Here is a 21,023-nt window from a genome sequence, read left to right as displayed (position 1 = left end):
TTTAAAACAACAATTAATAAGTGGTTTTGCATATTATCTCGTGAACTGCAGTGTGTCCATATATAGCTATAGAGCACGTTATTATAACCAAAGGAATTTTTTTATTTTAATTTACGGAAATATTTTTTTCTTGAGGAATATGAGTCTGACCCTTTAAAAAACAATTAGATTTTCATTATAAGACATTAATTAGGCCAGGTTCACATCTAACCACATATTCACTTTCACCTATCCTTTGGTCTGCTGGGCCACCACACAAGATCTGACAACCTTCTTTCTCCATTCTTCTCTTGTCAATTTTCTCTGATAGAATTTCATTCTTGTTCTTTCTGAAAATATTGAAACCTGCCTTTTTACCTGCCTGGGTGTACCGATTTTGAGTTTGTGTTTCCACATAAACTGTCTTTGTAACCTTGTTTATTTATGTATTTATTTCTGAACTATGAGTCAAGTGTGAGTCTTTAGTAAGAATTAATAAAATAAAAAAAAACAAGAAAGAAGACAATCACGTTTAGATCCTTTATTTGCCACCAAGTTTCAGTACATTTGTTGACAACTGTGTAGACTTTTCATTCGCATTCACTTAAAGACATAGTGCACAACATACTCAAAACGATCAATTTGTCATGAGATACTATTGAACTCGACAATAAACTGAATTTTTGATGCTGTACAAATGGTGAGCATTTGTAAATTCTCGTATACATTTCAAGGTCTATTATTCTAATACAAAGAAACCAAGCTGGATAATTAAAATACTGTAACTTCAAACTGAATGAAAGCGAACCAGTTCTAGTGCATGCTCATGTATACAAGATATTTGTACATTTTGTAAGACATCCCAAAACATCTTCTAACCAAAGTAAAACAAATACACTCTCCAAACAGTAAGATGTCTTGGTATCGCTGCTACAAGCTAAATCTACCTCATAATATCAACATAACAGTACTATCCATGTCAACACGAATCACATCACTCTAGGCCACATGCATCAGAAAGGTTTTTAAAAAATTGAGCATTCACCAAAGTGAACCAGTGTGACTTGTTAGGGACATGAAACACTGTTGCATGTCTTTAAATTCTCAACTAGGAAGTGAACGAAACAAAACCTATCAGTCTAACCATTTTATCCTCACACTTGTACCACCAAGATCATTTAATAAACATCCAACATTTGTTTGCATTAAAATGTCACCACAAGTTGACAAGGTTGCATCCAAAATGTACAGCACAAAATGCATGAATAGGTCCAGTCAAGCTTCACACTAGGCCCCATCAATTCGAGATTTAAGTTTAGTCTGCAATTTTTATTATGATTTTTTTTCACAGATTATTTACCCTAGCTCAGGCCCGCAGCCAGGAGGGGTGGGGGACAAATAGAACTCTTTAATGAGACCCAAATAGAAGGGTGCCCGCTTTCAGCCTTTTGTGATGCATAGGCAGAAGGTTGTCTGGGGCCCAAATATTTCTGCACAAAGGAGGTGGGTTCTAGACTAATCACTGGAGCACAAGATGTGAGAAACAACAAAGTTGAACTGACAGGACCAGAAAGACATTGTTGGAAAAGAATAAAACATGAACAAATATTTAAGGCAAGCAAATGTTTGTTAAAGCTAGTCTTAGGGTGTTAATATCTTCCAACAAGCCCATCTCTTAATATGTGTGGATAACAAGAGACTGGTTGTCAACATTGATAGTGGATTACAACAGGGATACAAAAAGAAAGAATATCTAACCAAAAATCATACAGTTTACACAAATAAAATACTTTGGACAGTTGGTGATATTGTTCTCAGTTGCTAAGGAATAGTTAGCAACAAGTTTTCTATTGGTTAGGGTTTAGCTTTGGTTCATATCCTCTCCAACAGTATGCATGCCTGTACAATTAGAACCACTGCACATTTTATCATTTAACGCCAAAAGAAATATTCTCACTAATGCCAGCATCCTAAAAGCAACAGGAAGTGAGAGTGATTATTCTCTGCAAGCAGTAAAATCTGATAGCAATATGAAAATATTTCTTAGAAAAAAAAAAAAAAGGTTATAATCTTCCTCCACCCCTGCATTGTAAATGAGGTAGTATGTAGGATTTACATTTTTTAAGTATTCTATTCACTGGTGTTATAAGTAATGCAAATTAAGGTCATCTGCTCTAGTAATATTGACAGTAAAGTTAAAAAATGACAGCAAAAAGAAGCAATGTTGCTAGCTTCAAAAAGATTGTAATTAACAGAATGTGTACCTTAGAAAGAAAAAGACATTGTGGTTACTGGTCAGCTTCTAAGCCTAAGAATCATTCTTAAAGAATAAAAAAATAAAAATAATCAAACACAAGAATATTTTATGGGTCACAAAAAGAATAAATACATTATCAGATCTCCAATATTATGAAAGAAAACATCACCATCCTGTAAGCTAAGTGACTAACAAAATCTTTAACTTTTTTAAAATTACTAGATGTGTGAGGACAATATGCTTACCATCTACCCAGTGAAACTTCAAAGCCTCAAAGAGACCATGTTGTCTGATGACTGCTTTGGACATCTAAATAAAGAGTGCTATTTATCAAATTTTGAACATCTTGACAGGATAGACAGTATTTCATCTCACCCTAAATTTCTTCTAGAGATGTGAAAATGTAAACTTTGAAATAAATAAGAGTAATTTTTCAATACAGTTGCAACAAAGTGAAAACACAGCCTGGGCATATATTCTACAGTTGAACTGAATACATCCTTTCTCTCAAATTATTCAATGCAATATTTACTGCATGCAACTTACTTTACAACTGATTCACCTTTTTAAACAGTTAAACCACTGTAACTTAAAAACAAAAACATGCATTTCAACAAGTCCAGATATATTTTTGACTTGAATGTTCTGTTCACATTTATACTCGTCTACTCCGATACTTTTTTGAAGTAATGTCTGTATTATATAAGATAAGATATAGATCAATGTAACTCCCAATATAACGACCTATAGTTATCACCAAATACGAGTTACAGATACAAGAGCCTGGGGAAAAAAATAAAACCAAGCAAAAAAAAAGAAAAACCCCACACTTTGAATATGTTGCATGCGATCATAGGATCAGATTGGCTTAGATGTCGGCTGTGTTATTAACAAATACACGGGACTCAATGGATGAGATCAAAAAAAGAGTCAATAAAGGAAGTACATTATAAATAAGCTAGGTAGACTGTTTAAATCAAAATACATGTCACACAATAGGGAGCTCTCAAAACAAGAAATTGTTAAATGTACAATGTATAAGGAATGAGAAATGTTGCCAAATAAAATGTAACAAATAAAGGAAGAAGGAATAATAGAATACAAATTCAAATACAACACATAGAATTGTTACAATGTCTGATCAAACAGAAAGTAACACATTTAAGATCCTTGAATTGAAGACTTTCAAAAAAATAGGCTAAACACTATGTTGAATTCCATCTTAAAGATTCAGAAAAATTTGTAAATCAATCAAACAAAAATAATTTATACTGATTAAGGTCTCACTGAAAAAAACCTTTAAAAAATCTAAGTATATATATAATGAAATTTCTATTAGTGAATGAATTCCATTAAGTTTTCCACAGTCATACACAAAAATGTCTGTCTACATATTTCATTGCTATAGACAAAGAGCTACTTGGCCAAGCAGATGATATAAATAAATATACACGCATAGGTATTGGACCAAGTAAGCAATAAATAAATATTGTAAGCAGCCAGCCACAGGGCAAAGTTTGGTCACTGCTAAACATTATAAGAACCGACTAGTTGTTTGTTTCGTACAGTACTGCCAAAGTGACAGTGTTCCACTGTACAAGCTTATTAAGAATAATTAAAGCAAACAATAACTAGACATTAGTTATTTTAATTGATACCTGTATATTTGCTTAGCATTCATTTATTTAAAAGAACTTGAAATCCATTCTTCTAGGTTAGCATGTTTAACCAGTTTTCACTACAAATATAGACCTGATAGTTAAATCCGTTTTTACTTCTCCAAACATTACTATGACATACTGTTTTGGCATGAAAAAAACAACAAAAAAATACATCTGCAAATATGTAGCACACAAACCAATAGTTTGTTGTTAGCTCATTTTACAGTCAGCTGACAACAACAAAACAATACATATGCTAAACCTAAAGACACATTCTCATGAATACAAAGCACATCAGTAACTAACATAGCTTCACATTTCTGGTCAAGATTTTTTATTTGTCAGAATTCTCAATTAACTTGCTGTCAAGAGGGTGTTCCACACAAAAAAAAATGCTACTACTGAATTAACTGGAAACCATCATTAAAAAACCCCAGAGTATGCTCGGAACAAGAGCATAGAGTGCCCTTGGTCAATGGTGATGTTGACAGAAGCCTCCGCAGCTACAAAGAAAACTGAGCCAGGCTTGAGCTTGATGGGCTGGATCTGAGATTTACTGGTTGCTTCTCCTTCCCCTTTTACGATAATACAAATACTGGCACTTTCAAAGGCTTGAAGCTGAAAACTGGGAGTACCTTCGGGAACCTACATATTGGAAAAAACAGGTTTTGCCTGAATAGTTAATGATGATAATAAAACCTGTCCTGTAAAGACTAAAAATTGTAATAAAAAGTACCAAAAGGTACTTGATACTTCCAAAGAATATGAGAAAACTTTTTAAACTGGAATATTTTAAGATAAGAACAAGAGAAACATATAAGTGAAATTGAATCATAGATCATAATAAATAGATATGACAATGAATACACATAATCAATTAAGAAATAATAAGAGAAAAGAATTAAGAGATTGACAAGTTATTCATTAGTTTAATTTTTTTTTTTAAAGTATCATAAAAATTAGATAAGCAACTTACAAACTCTTTGACATAGTTTGAGCCTATTTTTTTAACTACTCTAAATTAAACTGATGGGCCTTTTGGTCCAATATCTTATTTGTTAAAAAAAAGAGATTACCTAGTATACCTAAGATTAACCAACTCCAGCACTGTATACAGTTTTAAAATATTCAATGAAAAGTTTGTAACTGTTTTGAATAATTAGCATGTAAGAAACTAATATATACTGTATGTTTTGGCTATAAAAAAAAGATTTGAATGTTTACATTTTACATGTGATCTGCTGAAGACTTCAGAGGACAAGTACATAAGACAATAACTGATACTGCATTGTGCTATGCAGACTAATGCTTATCTTCAGGTGGGATAAAAAATTTAGCAGATGGAAAGCATAAAGATATCCTCTGTGTTCAAATGAAATAATGTGTTCAGATTTTTTAAAAAAATGTGTCCAACATTTTTGTAATCGAATAATCAAAATACTTTCTAAAGTAAGCTAATTTAAAATATTAAAGGAATTATAGAAAATTGATTCCATATTTTGTTAACTCAATATAAAGATCATAAACTATTCTATAAAATTTTGGTATTCTAATGAGTCTGAAAACATCCAAGGGACATAACAATTAACTATAAATACATGACACCATTTCTGAATACTTTAACTGATGTTTATTTACAGATGGGGATGATCATCTTGTCTATCTATCTGCTCAATTATCATCTTGTCTATCTATCTGCTTAATTATCAGTCTAATCAATTAATTGTCAGTTACCTCAAACTTAGAAACACCAAAATCAGGAACAGGTGGGTTGAAGATGGTTATATGAATATTACTGTGACTTTCTATTCCAAGAAATTTTGTCCTGCTAACTGGTCTGCCAGTGTAGTCCAGCATCTCACACAAGGTGTGGACATCTATGTACTTGGGGGTCAGACCAGCACGAACAACATTATCTGAACAAGCCATACATTCCATGCAATCTACATCAGAGAAATATAATGTAAAACAAAATTAATTTATATTTTTATATATAATCCTTCAAAAAGTACAAATATAAAATGCTGGAGGAGTAATTCAAATATGGTATAAGACACAGAGACTCTTTTGAGTTAGTTAACATAGCATTATGTTCTATACAGATGTTATACATAAAACCACATACATTGGATATATTTGATTTAAAAAAAAAAAAAACTTACCCCCAGATAAATAAGCATGAGGAAGATTGGCTTCTAAAAACATGGCCTCCCCAGGTTCAAGATGAACAATATTCAGAAAATAAATTGCAAAACATCCTCGATCTCCAGGAAACTCAGAGTCCAATTTAAGCAAAACTTCTCCTTCATATGGTTTTATGTCAGCTGATGACTCCTCTACAAAGATACAAAACAAAATTTGTTTGAAATCTTTTAGCTCTAATAAAAGCTGCAATTTTATTCATGTCTATCACAAAAAACCATTAAGATTATATGTACTTTTTTTTCTTCACGAAACTACAAAAAAAGTTTTTATTTCAATTAAATAAACTATTATACACAGAGAACTGCCTGATCTGGAAAACACTGCGCGGTTCATCTCAGATATAGGATTACTAATCTGAACCATACGACTTGTAAAATGAGAATGGCGAAGAAGAAGAAATTAAATAAACAATATTTATCAAATGTTTCTCTCTTTGTCTACTTACTCATTTTCTTGACCTTCTCCACCAGTGTTGAAAGAGCATGGTTCACTATCTTACTATCTCTGTTCATCAGGGCCATGAAAGAATCCTTCATGGCTTCACGATGAAGTGGCATGTCCATCGAGTGGCTGGCTGTTATAAGTTTGCAAGCTTTCTCACCCACTGCTTCCCTAAACTCATCTACAGCTGCAATAAGATAAAGCTTTATACTATGCATATACAAAAAAAACAAGCAAAATATACAAAATACTTTTTTAAAAAAACAAAGCTTATATAATGGAAAGAAATAATGTAAGATTATTTCCCATTTTCATATCAAACAAAATTAATTAATTACCACTACTTAATTAATTGATGGTTAACTCTGTGACTCCGCAACAGCGCTCCCATCATTGATTTTATCCAGCTATAAAGCTGAATCAACAGTGGCAAAGTCGATGTTTTAATTTTTTTTTTCTTTTCCTGTATATGTTTTTAATTACATAAAATATTATCTTTGCTAAACATCCGGAATTTGTGTTTTTACAATGAAAGATTTTTTGAAAGAGAGGGGTCTTAAAAAGGCTCTATTTTCTTTAGATTTATATTCAGGATGAATGGTGATAGGTGATAATGAGTATTTTAAAATTGTTTTCAAATAAAGTTATGTGGAAATATTAATAAATATCGTAAATAATAATAATTTTTTTCTACTTTGGATAATAACATATTTCCTAGATCTAGCATAGACCCAGAGCTGTTGACTTGTCCAAGGTGGTCAGTTTTCATTTTTCCAATAGTAGTGACATAATTAGCTCAAAATTTCAATTATATGTGTTTTATATGAGTTTTCTATATAAGGTTTTGTGACAATATGGATAAATATGATTAAAAAAATTGTTATTTTCAATATGGACCAAACATTTTTTAAAGATCAGGTTTAGATCTAGATCCTGGAGGCTTTTTCGCAGTCTTAAGTTTTTATTTTTAATTTTCAAACATTACTATAAAAATTAGTTTTTCTTTTATAATAATTGCTTTTTGCTATATACAATGGTATGCATTCCTTTTCATTCTATACTATATCATTTTCTAATAATAACAAATAAGTTATAAAAGTTTAATCGAAGCATTCTTTTCGCTCCGATTGGCCGAATTAATTCCGTCCAACCCTGGAAAATAATTTTAGAGTAAGTTAATTTTTTTTTATTGATTCATGTTTTGTTAGAGACAATTTATAACTGTACAAAGTTTGAACATGATCCGGGAACAGGAAGTGGGAGAAATAATGTGCACCTAATTTGTACCAGACAGAAAAACAGGGAGTTTATATAAGCTTTGTAAAAAAAAGTTAAGTCACAGCAGAAATAATTTCCAACATATCCATGTCATCTTACAACACTTGAGAAAGAAATATAAATGTACAGTGATGGAAACAGACTTAGAAAAAATTTTAGGAAATTTTGTACACACCCCTTTTGAACTGGCCTGTCGTGGCGACTTAAAAAAAGATGTTGATTTTTTGTTTAAGTATTCTGTTTGTTTCACTGATTATTAAATTTTATACAGGAGAAACTGTTTATTAAACATGAAGTCCACCAAAAAATGCTTGAAAAGCAATAGAAAGAAAGCTTGCTGAATCTCTGCTGAGTTCTTAAGAAAAACAAGAACAACCAGATAAGGAGCAATGCTTAGAGGAAGAGAATGTTTAGCAATAAAACTGCATATTGAGGATTCCTAAACCCTTATGTGACTCTTTTTCATGCTGATACAAGTTGTTTACAAGAAGTGGATCTCTACCACACTGGGCTTTTAAAGCATTAGTAATAATTAGTTAGACATAGAAAAACTTTAATATATATTTTTCACTATAGATCTAGATCTATATATAATCTAGATTTACTTAAATCTAATAACTTGGATCTACATCTCTAGTGACTCTAAATCCAATATACTACTATTATATTCTATCAGACTTATACTCAGTAACGCACTATAGTCATGTAAAGTAGGCCTACATCTATATATACAGATCTAGATCTCTAAATCTAATCCGATTTGAACTCATGGAAGTCAGCAGGCAGGGTTCAAATTAGAAAAAAATCTAGGTGCCATTGTAAGAACAGAGTAAAAATTCAAAGCGCATAGGCATAGCGGCAGGGCATAATGATACTGAGCTACTCTCAACTCTGATACTTTTCAAAAGCTGGCAAGCAGCCATTTAAGTCTAGAGGCTCTAGATCTAGATAAACTAGATCAAAAGTATTCAGATTGAAGAAACTAGATATCTTATCTAGAATATATATATCTAGACTGATTCAAACCACTCTAGTCACTCTGGACCAAGATCTAGACTTATAAGACAATACGATAACACGAGATTTGTTAAAAATAGAACTTTAACTGTGTCAAAAGACCGGATGTGCGCATGTTCAAAACAAATCAAATCTTATTTCGCATTCTTCCGAAAATGGAAAAATAATTAAATCAGATTTATTTTATCATAAAAAAAAAAAATTGAACAAAAATCGTTTCAAAACCATGTTGGGAAAATTTCGGCTTTTTTGTTAGAAAATCGGATCAGAAGAAATTTTCCAAAAATTCCTTTCACTGAATGTATCAAATAATAACATTTATTTAAATAAGATGAATCAGGACAAACAGTTCAATTTTTGTAAATTCTTTACTATTTCTGTGAGTACACATTATACATGACCTCACTATGAAAAGCGTGGTAGAGAGGCTAAGTACACTTGAACTTGGCTACCTATAAAGGGGGCTCGAGGTTCGACACCCGACTTGAGCATAGTTGTGTTTACTCAACGCCTAAAGGCAACACGGAAAACCTACTCCCAGATACACACACCCCCCATTGGTCCACAAATGAGATTGGGCCATAGCGCTCTGAGCATGCTATAAGCATGAAAGTAGCGCTATATAAAAGCCATAATTTTTTTATTACAAGGTAAGGTAATACACATTTCTTTGTATGTGCTGGCCTGACTTAAAAAAAATATTTAAATATTGAATAGGCATAATTTTGTTAGAACTTATAGGTGATAAGCAATATAAAGAATACTATAAAACAAATATAAATGAACAACTATTCTTAAAAAGCTTTCTAAAATTTCTAAACACTTACTCTGCAAAAAGTGTGCTACCTCTTTAATAGGTCGAAATCCACACAGGCCAGTGAAAGGACTCAATGCAATTGCCATTTCTGGTTTGTGATTGGCGTCTTTGTACAGTTCAGGATGTGTCTTATGCAGAAGTTCTGCATGTACCTAAGTATTACATACAATAATACTAAGTACTTTATCCAAGATTTTATAGTGTTTATGTCATACAATATAAATACTGAAACGTTTGAGTGTTTAGGGGTTTTTGTTTTTTTTCAGTGATTAAAAAAACATGTAAAAAACAAGTTTATAAAAAACAAGTTTACCTTATTTGGATGGGCTTGAATGGACAAAGATGTCTTGACAGACAAGACTTTAAACAAAAAGGGCAGGTTTCCTTTGAAATATGACCTGACCTCCGGACCTAATTGATCAGGATGCTGTTCTACCCATTTTGACAAAGGTATTTCTTCTTTACCAGGTATGCTGACAATGGATGGACCATTTGGATGAGTTCCCATCCATAGCTATGGGATTATAAAAACAGACAACAATTATTAATCAATAAGTATCTATGTTTAAAAAAAATTCTATTCAGTGTATTTCACCATACAGATTTGATGAAAACAGTTCTGGCCTTTCAGACTTTAGCATGAACTCTTTGTTTTTTTAGTTTCATTATTTAATAATATAAACAACAGTCTTGACAATGACCATTTTAAATGATTGCAATGTGTTGTAATTAACCAGTTTTTCACAATGAAAAGCAAGTTTTTAGTATGTAGCATAGATTTGCTTTGTTTCCCAATTTTAGAAAACCATATAGCTCCCAAAAATTGAACCTAATACTTTTTTTTTCACTAAAAATCTTCTTTCCTATATTTTCAATCTGTGTAATGTACATGGTTTTTATAAAGAAACAAAAACAACAACCATTTAGCATAATGATATAAACCACTGTTTAGATATATTTGTTTTCAGTTATTCTCAATTATTTGTAGGGCATATAAAAATGTATGAGCTCTTCATGTCAAAGTTAATGATTTTCTTGTATGAAACTGAAATAATGAACATAATAATTTAAAACTACCTTGTTTTCTTTTCACTGAAATGTAATTTAAAACATTCACCAGAAAGCCATTTTTTAAAAGCTAATGCAAACTACAAATATTCATAAATTCTTTTATGTCAAACTGAAAATTTATCAAGCTAATGAAAGCAATCTTCCAAATTTTAGTGTAACACAATATTGATTGGAAGAAATATACAACTTAAATATATATAGATATATATGTTAAGATAAATGAATTGATAAGAAAATGTTTACTTGTACATTACCTCTGCATAATGCCCATCAGGATCAATCTGAAAGTCAGGATCTACGCTGGCTTTAAGTTTTGCAACAATACTGTCTTTTCCTTGTTTTCCCCATGCATACTGTTGCACTGCACACTTCAGCTCAAATACTGAGATATGAGTCAATATAATAAAAAAAAAATAGATTATAGGCCTGTCAACAAATAAAGACACAATTTTAAAAAAATAATAAAAATAAAAAGACCGCCTATACGCACTCATATATTTTACTGGCTGGCTTGGCCACGCTCGTAGAATGCCAGTAGGTCGACTTCCACAGGACATCCTGTATGGCGATCTAATAGTAGGCAGGAGAGCTGCTGGTCTCCCACTTTTACGTTATACGGATGTATGCAAACGCGACATGAAGCTCTTCAAAATCGACACTGGCAACTGGGAAGAGGTGGCACTGGACAGATCCACATGGAGAGAGAGCATAAAGGAAGGGTCACAGATTGCAGATGTCATACACAACAGAAGCAGAAAGAAGGGTGAAAATGCAACGGCGCCTGGTGATTATATATGCCCAACCTGCGATCGCAGCTGTGTATCAAGGATTGGCCTCTTTAGTCACACAAGAAGTTGCAAAGGGAAAAGATCGTCTCTCGAGACGTAAAATGCCACAGAGAGAGAGAGAGAGATTTTACTAAAGTAGTGAATATTATTTACATTCTGATCAAGCAATGAGTTGAATATTAATGTTACTCACATTAAAAGCCCAATAATAGCCACTATGATCATAGGACTTTATAGCTAAGATTGAAGGGTGTTTTGCCTGTAGAGGCAGTAAATGTAGTTTTGAGCCATAGTTTCCAGACTTTAGTCACACAAGAAGTTGCAAAGGGAAAAGATCGTCTCTCGAGACGTAAAATGCCACAGAGAGAGAGAGAGATTTTACTAAAGTAGTGAGATGGTATTATTTACATTCTGATCAAGCAATGAGTTGAATATTAATGTTACTCACATTAAAAGCCCAATAATAGCCACTATGATCATAGGACTTTATAGCTAAGATTGAAGGGTGTTTTGCCTGTAGAGGCAGTAAATGTAGTTTTGAGCCATAGTTTCCAGACTTTAAAACTATTTTAATAATAAACATTAAAGACCCAAGTATAACATTTTACTACTGCTGTCCATAAATGGATAATCCTAAATCCCTTTATTTTAGTTAATATACAGCATCAGCTAAAAAATATATAAATAAATAAACAAGCAAAATAAAATAATTAAAAAAAAAAAAAAAAAAAGCTTATATTTAAGTGTATCAATTAGTTTGGATGTCATGTAATTAAAATTGGTAATAAGCATCAGACAACGATCTATAAAGTGGACTAATTCAGCTTATAGCACCACTTTAGTCAAGTACAATTTCTTTCCATGTTTGAGATACCAAACAAAGTAATTTATTACCAATAGTTAATTAAATAATTGTTTTTTTTTTTTTATTATTGATATTTGTGTTGTCATGTATAGACTTTTGGACAGACAGACAAACAAACAGACAGACAGGCAGAGAGAGTTGATATAAGCATTGTAAAAAATAAACAAATATATATATATATATATATATATTGTTATAACCCTATTGGCGGCGCAATAGGGTTAACTGTAGGTTCAGCTGACACAAGTGAACTCAGGCAAATCACTCAGGTCAACGGATGTCGATGGACAAGGGACAGTACTGCTATTAAACACAAACATGACACGTGTTATAGTCATGTGATCAAAAGCCTGTGTGGACCAGAGACAGTGTGTAAGAAAGTGCAGTTCAGTACAGGACAGCAAGGAGACCAGGACTGTGAGTCGGCTATGAAGTCGGTCCTGGCAGAGTCTTCAAGTGAATGTACGAGTCCAGGAAGAGATAGAGACAGTAGATTTACGTATGGTGGCGTACAGTGTAGCATTGTTAGTTGTTGATGTATTGCCAATTGTCTAGTATTGGTTGTTATAAATATCTATTATTCACTTATTCATTAAAGTACCAAGGCTCTTGTTGTCAAGTTCTTGATGTGTTGTGTGTTTAGCAGTGTTGGCAGAAGGCCTGATAGAGAAGATCGTAACAATATATAAACTAGATCTAATTCCAAGTTAAAGTTAAATGTTAGTAAGTTAAATAACTGTCATAAAACAAGAAGATTCAAAGTGAAGTCATAACTCTCATCTCAACTATAAGTAGAAAACTAGATTCTATTATTATTTCTCTATAATTCTAGTCATAACTCTACTAACTTTAGACACTTTAGTGAAGTCTAGAATCTAGTGAATGTGTTATCTGAAGAGACTCAGTAGAGTAGAGTTAGAGGGATAGATCTAGAGCTAAAAAATGTAGACATAGAGTGATAGAGACTATAGATAGCTCTAAGTCTAGACACAAGATCTAGATTCTTGTATATCTAGATCAGGGGTGGGCAACCTTTTCCCATCAAGGGCCGCATAAAAAAAAATTTGGGGAATAGGGGGCCACAAATATGTATATGAACATGTAATTACATATCAGAAAAATACGCTAGCTAACTGTGTACGATATCTTTTAATTTACATTTATACTGTTTTACACATTTACATTTCATTTTTTTTACCCTCCCAATTGAGGAATTACAACAAGAGCCATACCTGAAACTAATTTTACGAAACTTAAAAATTTGTTATAGTTTTCTTTACATCATAACATTACAGCACAAATGTAAAGTTGTACTTTATGTGAAGTATTTAACTGTTTACACTTCTGCTTAATGTTCCATTCGGAATTGTGGAACTAGCTTACTAGTTATTATTCTCGTGATTGCTGTCAAATTACAGTCAATCAGAATCTACCTGTGATTACAATTGTTTATTTTCAAACGAGAACAAAATACTTGTTAACAGATGACTGTGGACCCAAAAAATGAAAGTTTAGCAGCAATTTTTTTTTTGGTAATACAGCTTCTGGTACCCATAAAACTTCCGCGGAAGAACTGCCTGGAACATCTCTTTTACGTCATAATTTGCTTGAAGGTATGTACCCTGGAGCTGAATCAGCTTCTGTACCAAATGGTGAGCTGACAGGATTGAAAACTGGTTCCAAGCTCTAGACATCTTAAAATTTGCTTTCAAATTCACAATCAAGGAATCCAAATAAGTTTTGTACTTTTCAGCCATTTCACTAGAAACTATTTCAAATTTCAACAAAGGAAAATGACAAAACCTGCTTTTCAATTGCTTGCCAGGAGAAATGGGATAGCTTTGTTTGAAAAGATTTAACATGTCCACACATTTCAAAAGGAAACAACCCACTGAAATACTCCTGATGTAAAAAGTGAAGTCTGTCTTCCACTTTTCATTAGAAATATTAGTCATAGTCAATGTCTTTCAAGGAACATAGTTTCTTCCTTGAGATACCATATATATATTCTTCTGTATCTTGCTAGGCCAGCGGATACTACTGTAGTGCCGAACATACGAACGTTTTGTTTTCATATCTTTAAGTATTTCTGGGAACTACCTGTGGTTAAGTCACTTAGCTCCGATAGGATTGTTCATAGGCATTATTTAATACATAATATGTTTGATATTCAATGCATCTTTGAGCAAACTTCCCCGTTAAGAGTTTATGCTTGGGATATTGTTCTATTTTTCTCAGTCAAAGCACAGGCTCCATCAGTTGTTACACATGCCATATCTTGTTCCAAGCCAACCCAACACTTTCAACACAGTTCTTCATAACATTGAATAAACACTGACCTGAGTTTGTGTCTTTAACTGAATGTTTTGAAATATTGCCAATAAGAATAATCTTCGTTTATTTTAAACTTTTTAGAATGACATGTAGAGACAATGTTTCTTTAGCCTCTTCCTCATAAGTGATAAGAATCAGAACTTTCTAAAATTTAATATATAGAATTATTCATTTTTAAATATATTTGAAATTTGTATATGTATAAGCTGTGGGCACACCTGATTTCTTTAGTGTCCGCGGGCCGCATAAAATACTACGGCGGGCTGTAATTTGCCCACACCTGATCTAGATCATAGTATTAGAGTGAAGAGTCATGACTTGATATCCTGCTAAGAACAGCTGCTAACCAGGAAAATCTAATAAACTGTCACAGCACCCCAACAATGAAAGTCAAGGGACAGATGAGATGATGAGACTAGTCACTAGATCTAAATCTTCATAGATCTAGATTCTAGTCCAGCATTTTTTAAAATTGTATAACACTTTACTTTACAGTATTGTACTGTTCAAGTCTGTTGTAAACTGTTGTACTAGGACTAGACTCTAGATGTAGAAGAATCTATATCTCTATGTAGAGTCAATGTAGACTCTAGATCTATAAGTTCTATTTTATAACTATTATTATAGATCTAGATTTTATATAAAACATATCTATAGTTAGATCTCTGAGTCACTGATTGATTCTGGGTCTATTAATATCATCTCTAGCTAGACTAGTCTAGATCTTGATCCTAGACTAGACTAAGTAAAAATTGTCACTAAATCTAGTCAATTCTAGTCTAGTTAGAGCTAGTGATTATTCTAGATCTAGATCTGTCATCTACTCAACTAGTTACTAGATCTAGTGTATACTACGTACATGCTCCTTCTTCCCTAAGCTAGCCTAGTGCCATTAGAGAATGAAATGGGTTGCCTGAATCAGCCAGGAAAACCAACAACTTAGCCTTAGCCGGCTTAGCAGAGTTTAAGTCATTGATTAACATGCATGACTTATTGACTACACTACAGACTCTAGTTATAAACAGAATATTATAGAATCGAGATCTAGACTGACTACACTGGTCGTGTGACTGGTAAATGTAGATTGTAGATCTTAGCTAGTCCAGTAGAGTAGTACACTCACACTCAGTGTAAGTAGTGACATGTATTTGTATGTGAACTATGTGATGTGTAACTGTAAGTTTGTTACTTTATATTTAGAATTGTCTTTAGACTTTAGTCCATTAACTACTGTCTTAGTGTCTAGTAGATCTAATACTTTAGATTTGTTAGATCTACTGAAATGTTAGTCTAATAAAGTCTAATACTAGAGTCTAGACATAATACTTAGTAATAGACTTTAATAGTCACCAGTTAGAGTGTTAGAGTTAGATCTAGATTCTACTAATTCTAGATCTAGATTATATTTATTATAATTTATAGATCTAGAATCTAGATCTAAATTATAGTAAGTAAGTAAGATATTAATCATTAAAGATAGTTACTCAGACTCAGTGTCAGTCACAGACAGAAGAGTAATTACACATAAAATTTACAGTTAGATTATTTAGATCTAGAATCTAGCTATAATATTATAATATAATCATAATGAGTTAAACTTTTAAGTTTATTTAGTCTACTCTAGATCTAGATCTAGAGTCTAGAGCTAGATAATCTAGACATTCTAGATCTAGACTAGAAACTAATGACTAATGATATCTAGATCTAGTTATGACGTTATGTGTAGATAAGATAGATTCTAATCTAAAAAAAAGAAGTCAAGTGTAGTCCGAAGTCTGTACAGTTACTACAGTTACTACACTACAGTCTACAGTTACTACAGTATAACTTAAGTGGTATTAGTATACGACACTAGAAACGCTAAATCAGGTTTCTGTTATATTTTCAGAATATGCAGAAAAAAATGCAGATTACAAATATGTAATTTGATTTCCTCGGAGATAAATAGTTTTTAAAATATATATTTTTAAGTTTTATTTCTTATTACCATATATTGTCATTGGAAATACGCCATTTTGGTTTTAAGGCTTAGTACTAGACTATCTCCCTTGAATTACTTGCCAACTTTTTTCTGTTGCTGCTTTGTCTTTCTTTCTAGCAGCTATTAGATCTAATATTAAAATTCATTTAAACTGCAAACAATCTTTTGTACTTTGAAAAATAACTAAAAATCGAAATTAAAATCATGTAGTTAAAGTAATACAACAGACAAAAAAATTAATAGAAAAATAAAAAAATAACTCTAAGCCTAACAAAATATCTTTTATTGGCAAAATAAAAGTAATTAAATAAATAGATACCGGTACCCTGACTTTAAATACATGAAAATAATAGACATTAAATGTTATTTAAGATATTAAAAGCATGCAAGAAAAAAATCAAATAGCCAAATAGATCTAATCTGAATAGATTGTAAGATGAAATATTAATCAACACTTCAAAATTTAGGCTAAAGCATCATACTCCAAGCAGTGGATTTGGCAAAAAACAGTTACATGTGGCCTCTTGTGGTACAACCACATCAAAGTGATTACCATTTGTATGCAATAGTGTTATGTTGCAGCATATATGGTTGTCTGTGTGAGATAGTATGCATGTGTTTGCATCATGAAATAAAGGTTTTAATAATAGCCATGAGTATTTTGTTTTGTTGTGGTTTGGTGAGAATGTATAGATGTCTCTTTGCAGTAGTGTAGCAGCTGCAAGCATTTCTGCAGTTGTGGCCCATGTTGTATCTTTTTTCATCAGCTCCATATGCTGGAGTTAAAAAAAAAATATGGTAGCTATAAGTACAAGTTCTTTATCCTTCTCTTATTATGTACGGTAACTTATAATCATATTGAATGAAAAACAATGCACAATATAAGAACAAGCAATATCTACAACAAGGTAGAGAAAGTAATGATAGGACTGAAGAGTGGAAGGGAACTCCTTTTATAACAGATTCGGGAAATGTTACAATGGCATCACAACACGATATGATCCAACCACGGGAGTTTTTATCGTACATAACTATCTGTAGAAGCTGGCCGACATTATAGGATACAACCAAGAGAGTTTTGATCGTGACATCGTTATGTTGCGTCACGTTTCAGTCTTAGTCTCATCCGACTAGACCTCAGTTGAACTGCATGTCGGTGAAACGAACCGGCAAAGAAAGCGAAGAAGGATAAATTTTGACCAAGTAAAACACCGTACCTTGCCCTTCTCCCTTTATGAGCATACCAGCGATCCTAGCAGTAGATGACCTAATATAACCACGGCGCCGGCGAAGCTCCGAGCAGGGGAAGGTGATGTTACATCACACCTAGTTCTGCCGTAAAGACAAAGATCGCGTGTGACGGCCGGCGCAGCGAGGGTTTAAAGGTACGTAAGAATAAACGGAGAAAATCGCCACCTGTACGGTACGGCGGGAGAGAAAACTTGCTTTGGACTCCGTAACGGAATGTAATACATGGGCGAGGTGGATCCATGTGAAGAGAAGGGTTGGTAGGTGGAGTCGCTAACCCCCCCCCCCCCCACAATTACACATCTTAAACAAATTTAGTGTAATAGGTGAGGAGGTTTTTTTTTAATGAACTCCGAAAGTAAAGATGCATAAATTATCTAAATAGTAGTGTATATGCTTCTTATCTGTTTCTTTATACATTGGCTTTTGTTCCCCACTCTATGCAAAGTAAATTTCAGATTGTGAAACATGATAGTTTAACAGGTGCTACGTAACGTTTAACAAAGACGTTCGTGATCTAGTTACACTCGACCTATCCTCCCTCCAAGAGAGGTGGAGCCAGAGGTAGTGGTAAGAGTTATAAACACAGACATTAGTCCTATCTGATCATAAAACACACGCCAAACAATCTCTGGTAGACAGTAGACTCCACTCAGAAGACCTCACGGCGAAAGAGAAAGGGACACTGATATGTGTCAGCTTCATAAAATTCTTTCTCTTCGTGGTGTGATTTTACGAAAATAGAGAGCGCTTAAAATTCGTTAGAAATGTATAGATCTAACTGTAGTCTTAATCATCAACAGATAAACATAAAAGTATTATTTCTTATAGTAATAAGTTTCCCGTACTAGATCTATATCATTTATTGTCATTGCTCTCAAAAGATCACTAAGTCATAATGCATAATTTTGTTCAAAAAATAATAATAATTAAACATAACATGTATATCTAGATGCGTGTTTCATTTCATTTAATTCATGCATATTTGTTTTATATTAATTATAGATCTAATTGTTAACATATATTTTTTAATTAATAATTTCATACGTAGAAAAAAAGAAGAAACAACAAGTTCATCAATTTATTAATAACATTTTATTTAGACCTTCATTTCAGTAAATACACTTAAAAAATCATAAGTTGACAGCATAAGAACAAAAACTCTCTTTAAAAAAAGTTATAGAAAGTTCAATATAGGTAAGGGAGATAAATATGCTTAACAAACAACATGGTGGTCGGCAAAGGTATCTGCGTATCTGAACTATTACCACTTAAGTTAAATATGTACTCAGTGTACTGTCTCACTCCTGTGTCTGTTACTCTCACTGACTCATAACACTAATAACAGTCCTGAGTCTGTTACTGTACATTTTTTATTTTAATTTTAGGCTTTTTAAGTTTTTTAAAGCCAGTCTTTACTTTATCATAATGTTTATGATTATCTATATAGACTAGTATAGAGTAATAGACTAATCTAGATGTAATAGATCTAGATTCTAACACATTGTGCTACAAGTTTTAAAACAAGTCTCTAAACAATATCAAGTCAAAACTCACCTTCTGGCGTCGCCATTCTTTTTTTTTTTTTTTTTATTTAGAAGAAACACGAAAACAATTGTAAGCGTTACGACTTCAGTGGTCGGATTTTTCTAGATCTAAATCTATGTTTGCTATTTTAGCTTTCGCACACTGAAACGTAAAAATTGCAGATCTACAATCTATAGAATCTGGATCTAGATCTATTCTATATGTATCTACGTATATCTAGTAGGTACGTTTAACAAATGTATTTGTATACATCAGGATCTAGATTCTAGATCTCTATACATAAAATAACATCTATAATTCAATTTGAAAAGACTCCCGTTCCCACCCTAAACACCGCCATAAACAATTTACTTGACTTTAAAATAATTACTGCATCAAAATATTTGTGTTGTTAATGTTATAGAGAGAGGTCTAGATTCTTTAGGGCCTATTTTTTTTTTTTAAAAAAAGACATTTTATAACGGTCGTATATTTTTTTCCTTAAATTGTTTATAAGGTACAATAAAAATGTCTTTCTAAATTTAGAATTAGAGAAAAATGAAAAACAAACTGTCATTGACCTTTTTTAATGCCTAGATCTATATTTAATAAAAATAAAGCCTACAGTAAAATAATATTAATAACACATGTAGAAGATTATATGTAAGTACGGACAGCGTGGCAGGTTTGTATTTTTTCCTCCTTTTCACAGTAACTATATCTATTTGTCATAAAGAATTTGTGTTTTGATTTGTAATAAACCTAACCAAACATTTTAAAGTCCCATCTTTGTACACACATAGTACCGGTATTCATTCAAATGAAATGTTTAAAACATTTCCCCCCCCCCCTTTTTTTTTCATACCCTCTTTTTTGCTTTAACCATCCTTTTTTTTTTTTAAGCGAGAGCTGCTAGCTTTCTGCATGGTCAGCATTTATAATGACCAGCCGCCTGATATAGTTTTGTATTTGACCTCATTTTTTTTTCAAAGTTTGGACAAGTGAGTCACGAGTGCTCAGGGCAAGACCTTTGTAATTGTCTTCCAGACTAACCATTTAACTTTCATTGTTGTAACAGTGACCATCTGGTTAATACATAGTTCATTGTTTCGAGACGGCCTACAATAATTTTTTTAGTGTCATATCGTATTAAAGGTGTTATCTGTCTCAGTGTCTCTTGACTTACGTCGCAGGGGGGGGGGGGAGGTAAAAAAGGAGGCACTGCGTAGACTAGAAAAACAATACTCACTTGGAGGATGACCAATCGTTATAGTCAGTGTTTTTTTTTTTGTTTTTTTTTTTGTAAAAAAAAGAAAAAAAAAAAGGTGCCGGCACTCAATGATGGATTGCCTAACTTTGAACTACTAATAAATTAATAATTAACGTTAAAATACAAGAAAAGTAATATTTTTTCCCCACATTGAAAAAGCTGCCGGTACGACGCACCCGGTGCGTACCGTCACAAAAAAAAGCACTGGTTATAGAAGGCCTCGCAACCTGTGGGCAGTTTAGACCCATAGCCACGTCGCAGGTCGTGTCATATCGTGACGTCAG

General features: G+C 32.6%; 1 protein-coding gene across 2 annotated transcripts; it reads right to left on the bottom strand.

Moving 5' to 3' along the window:
- Window positions 1-505: 505 nt before the first annotated feature.
- LOC106064898 (mannose-6-phosphate isomerase-like) lies at window positions 506-19,672 on the bottom strand. 2 transcript variants are annotated; one of them, XM_013223551.2, is made up of 8 exons: window positions 19,500-19,672; window positions 10,981-11,108; window positions 9,969-10,169; window positions 9,666-9,807; window positions 6,548-6,730; window positions 6,060-6,233; window positions 5,632-5,840; window positions 506-4,542 (listed from the first exon to the last, which is right to left on the bottom strand). In XM_013223551.2, exons 1-8 carry the CDS (start codon window positions 19,513-19,515, stop codon window positions 4,321-4,323), a joined length of 1,275 nt encoding a protein of 424 aa, XP_013079005.1. In that variant the 5' UTR covers window positions 19,516-19,672; the 3' UTR covers window positions 506-4,320. The 2 variants fall into 2 exon arrangements, with proteins under 2 accessions (XP_013079005.1, XP_055868211.1); XM_056012236.1 differs by lacking the exon at window positions 19,500-19,672 and adding an exon at window positions 16,701-17,697.
- Window positions 19,673-21,023: the final 1,351 nt, after the last annotated feature.

The sequence above is a fragment of the Biomphalaria glabrata genome, chromosome 15 (genome assembly GCF_947242115.1).
Source record: "Biomphalaria glabrata chromosome 15, xgBioGlab47.1, whole genome shotgun sequence".
Lineage (NCBI taxonomy): Eukaryota > Metazoa > Mollusca > Gastropoda > Planorbidae > Biomphalaria > Biomphalaria glabrata.
This window is presented reverse-complemented; position numbering and strand designations above follow the sequence as displayed.

What these genes read in the sequence shown, in the direction of transcription:
- LOC106064898 (XM_013223551.2), bottom strand. An exon ending in TTCAAGCCCATCCAAATAAG is followed by an intron (nt 9,808 to 9,968) that starts GTAAACTTGTTT and finishes TGTAATACTTAG; the next exon opens with GTACATGCAGAACTTCTGCA. An exon ending in TTGGTGTTTCTAAGTTTGAG is followed by an intron (nt 4,543 to 5,631) that starts GTAACTGACAAT and finishes TCCAATATGTAG; the next exon opens with GTTCCCGAAGGTACTCCCAG.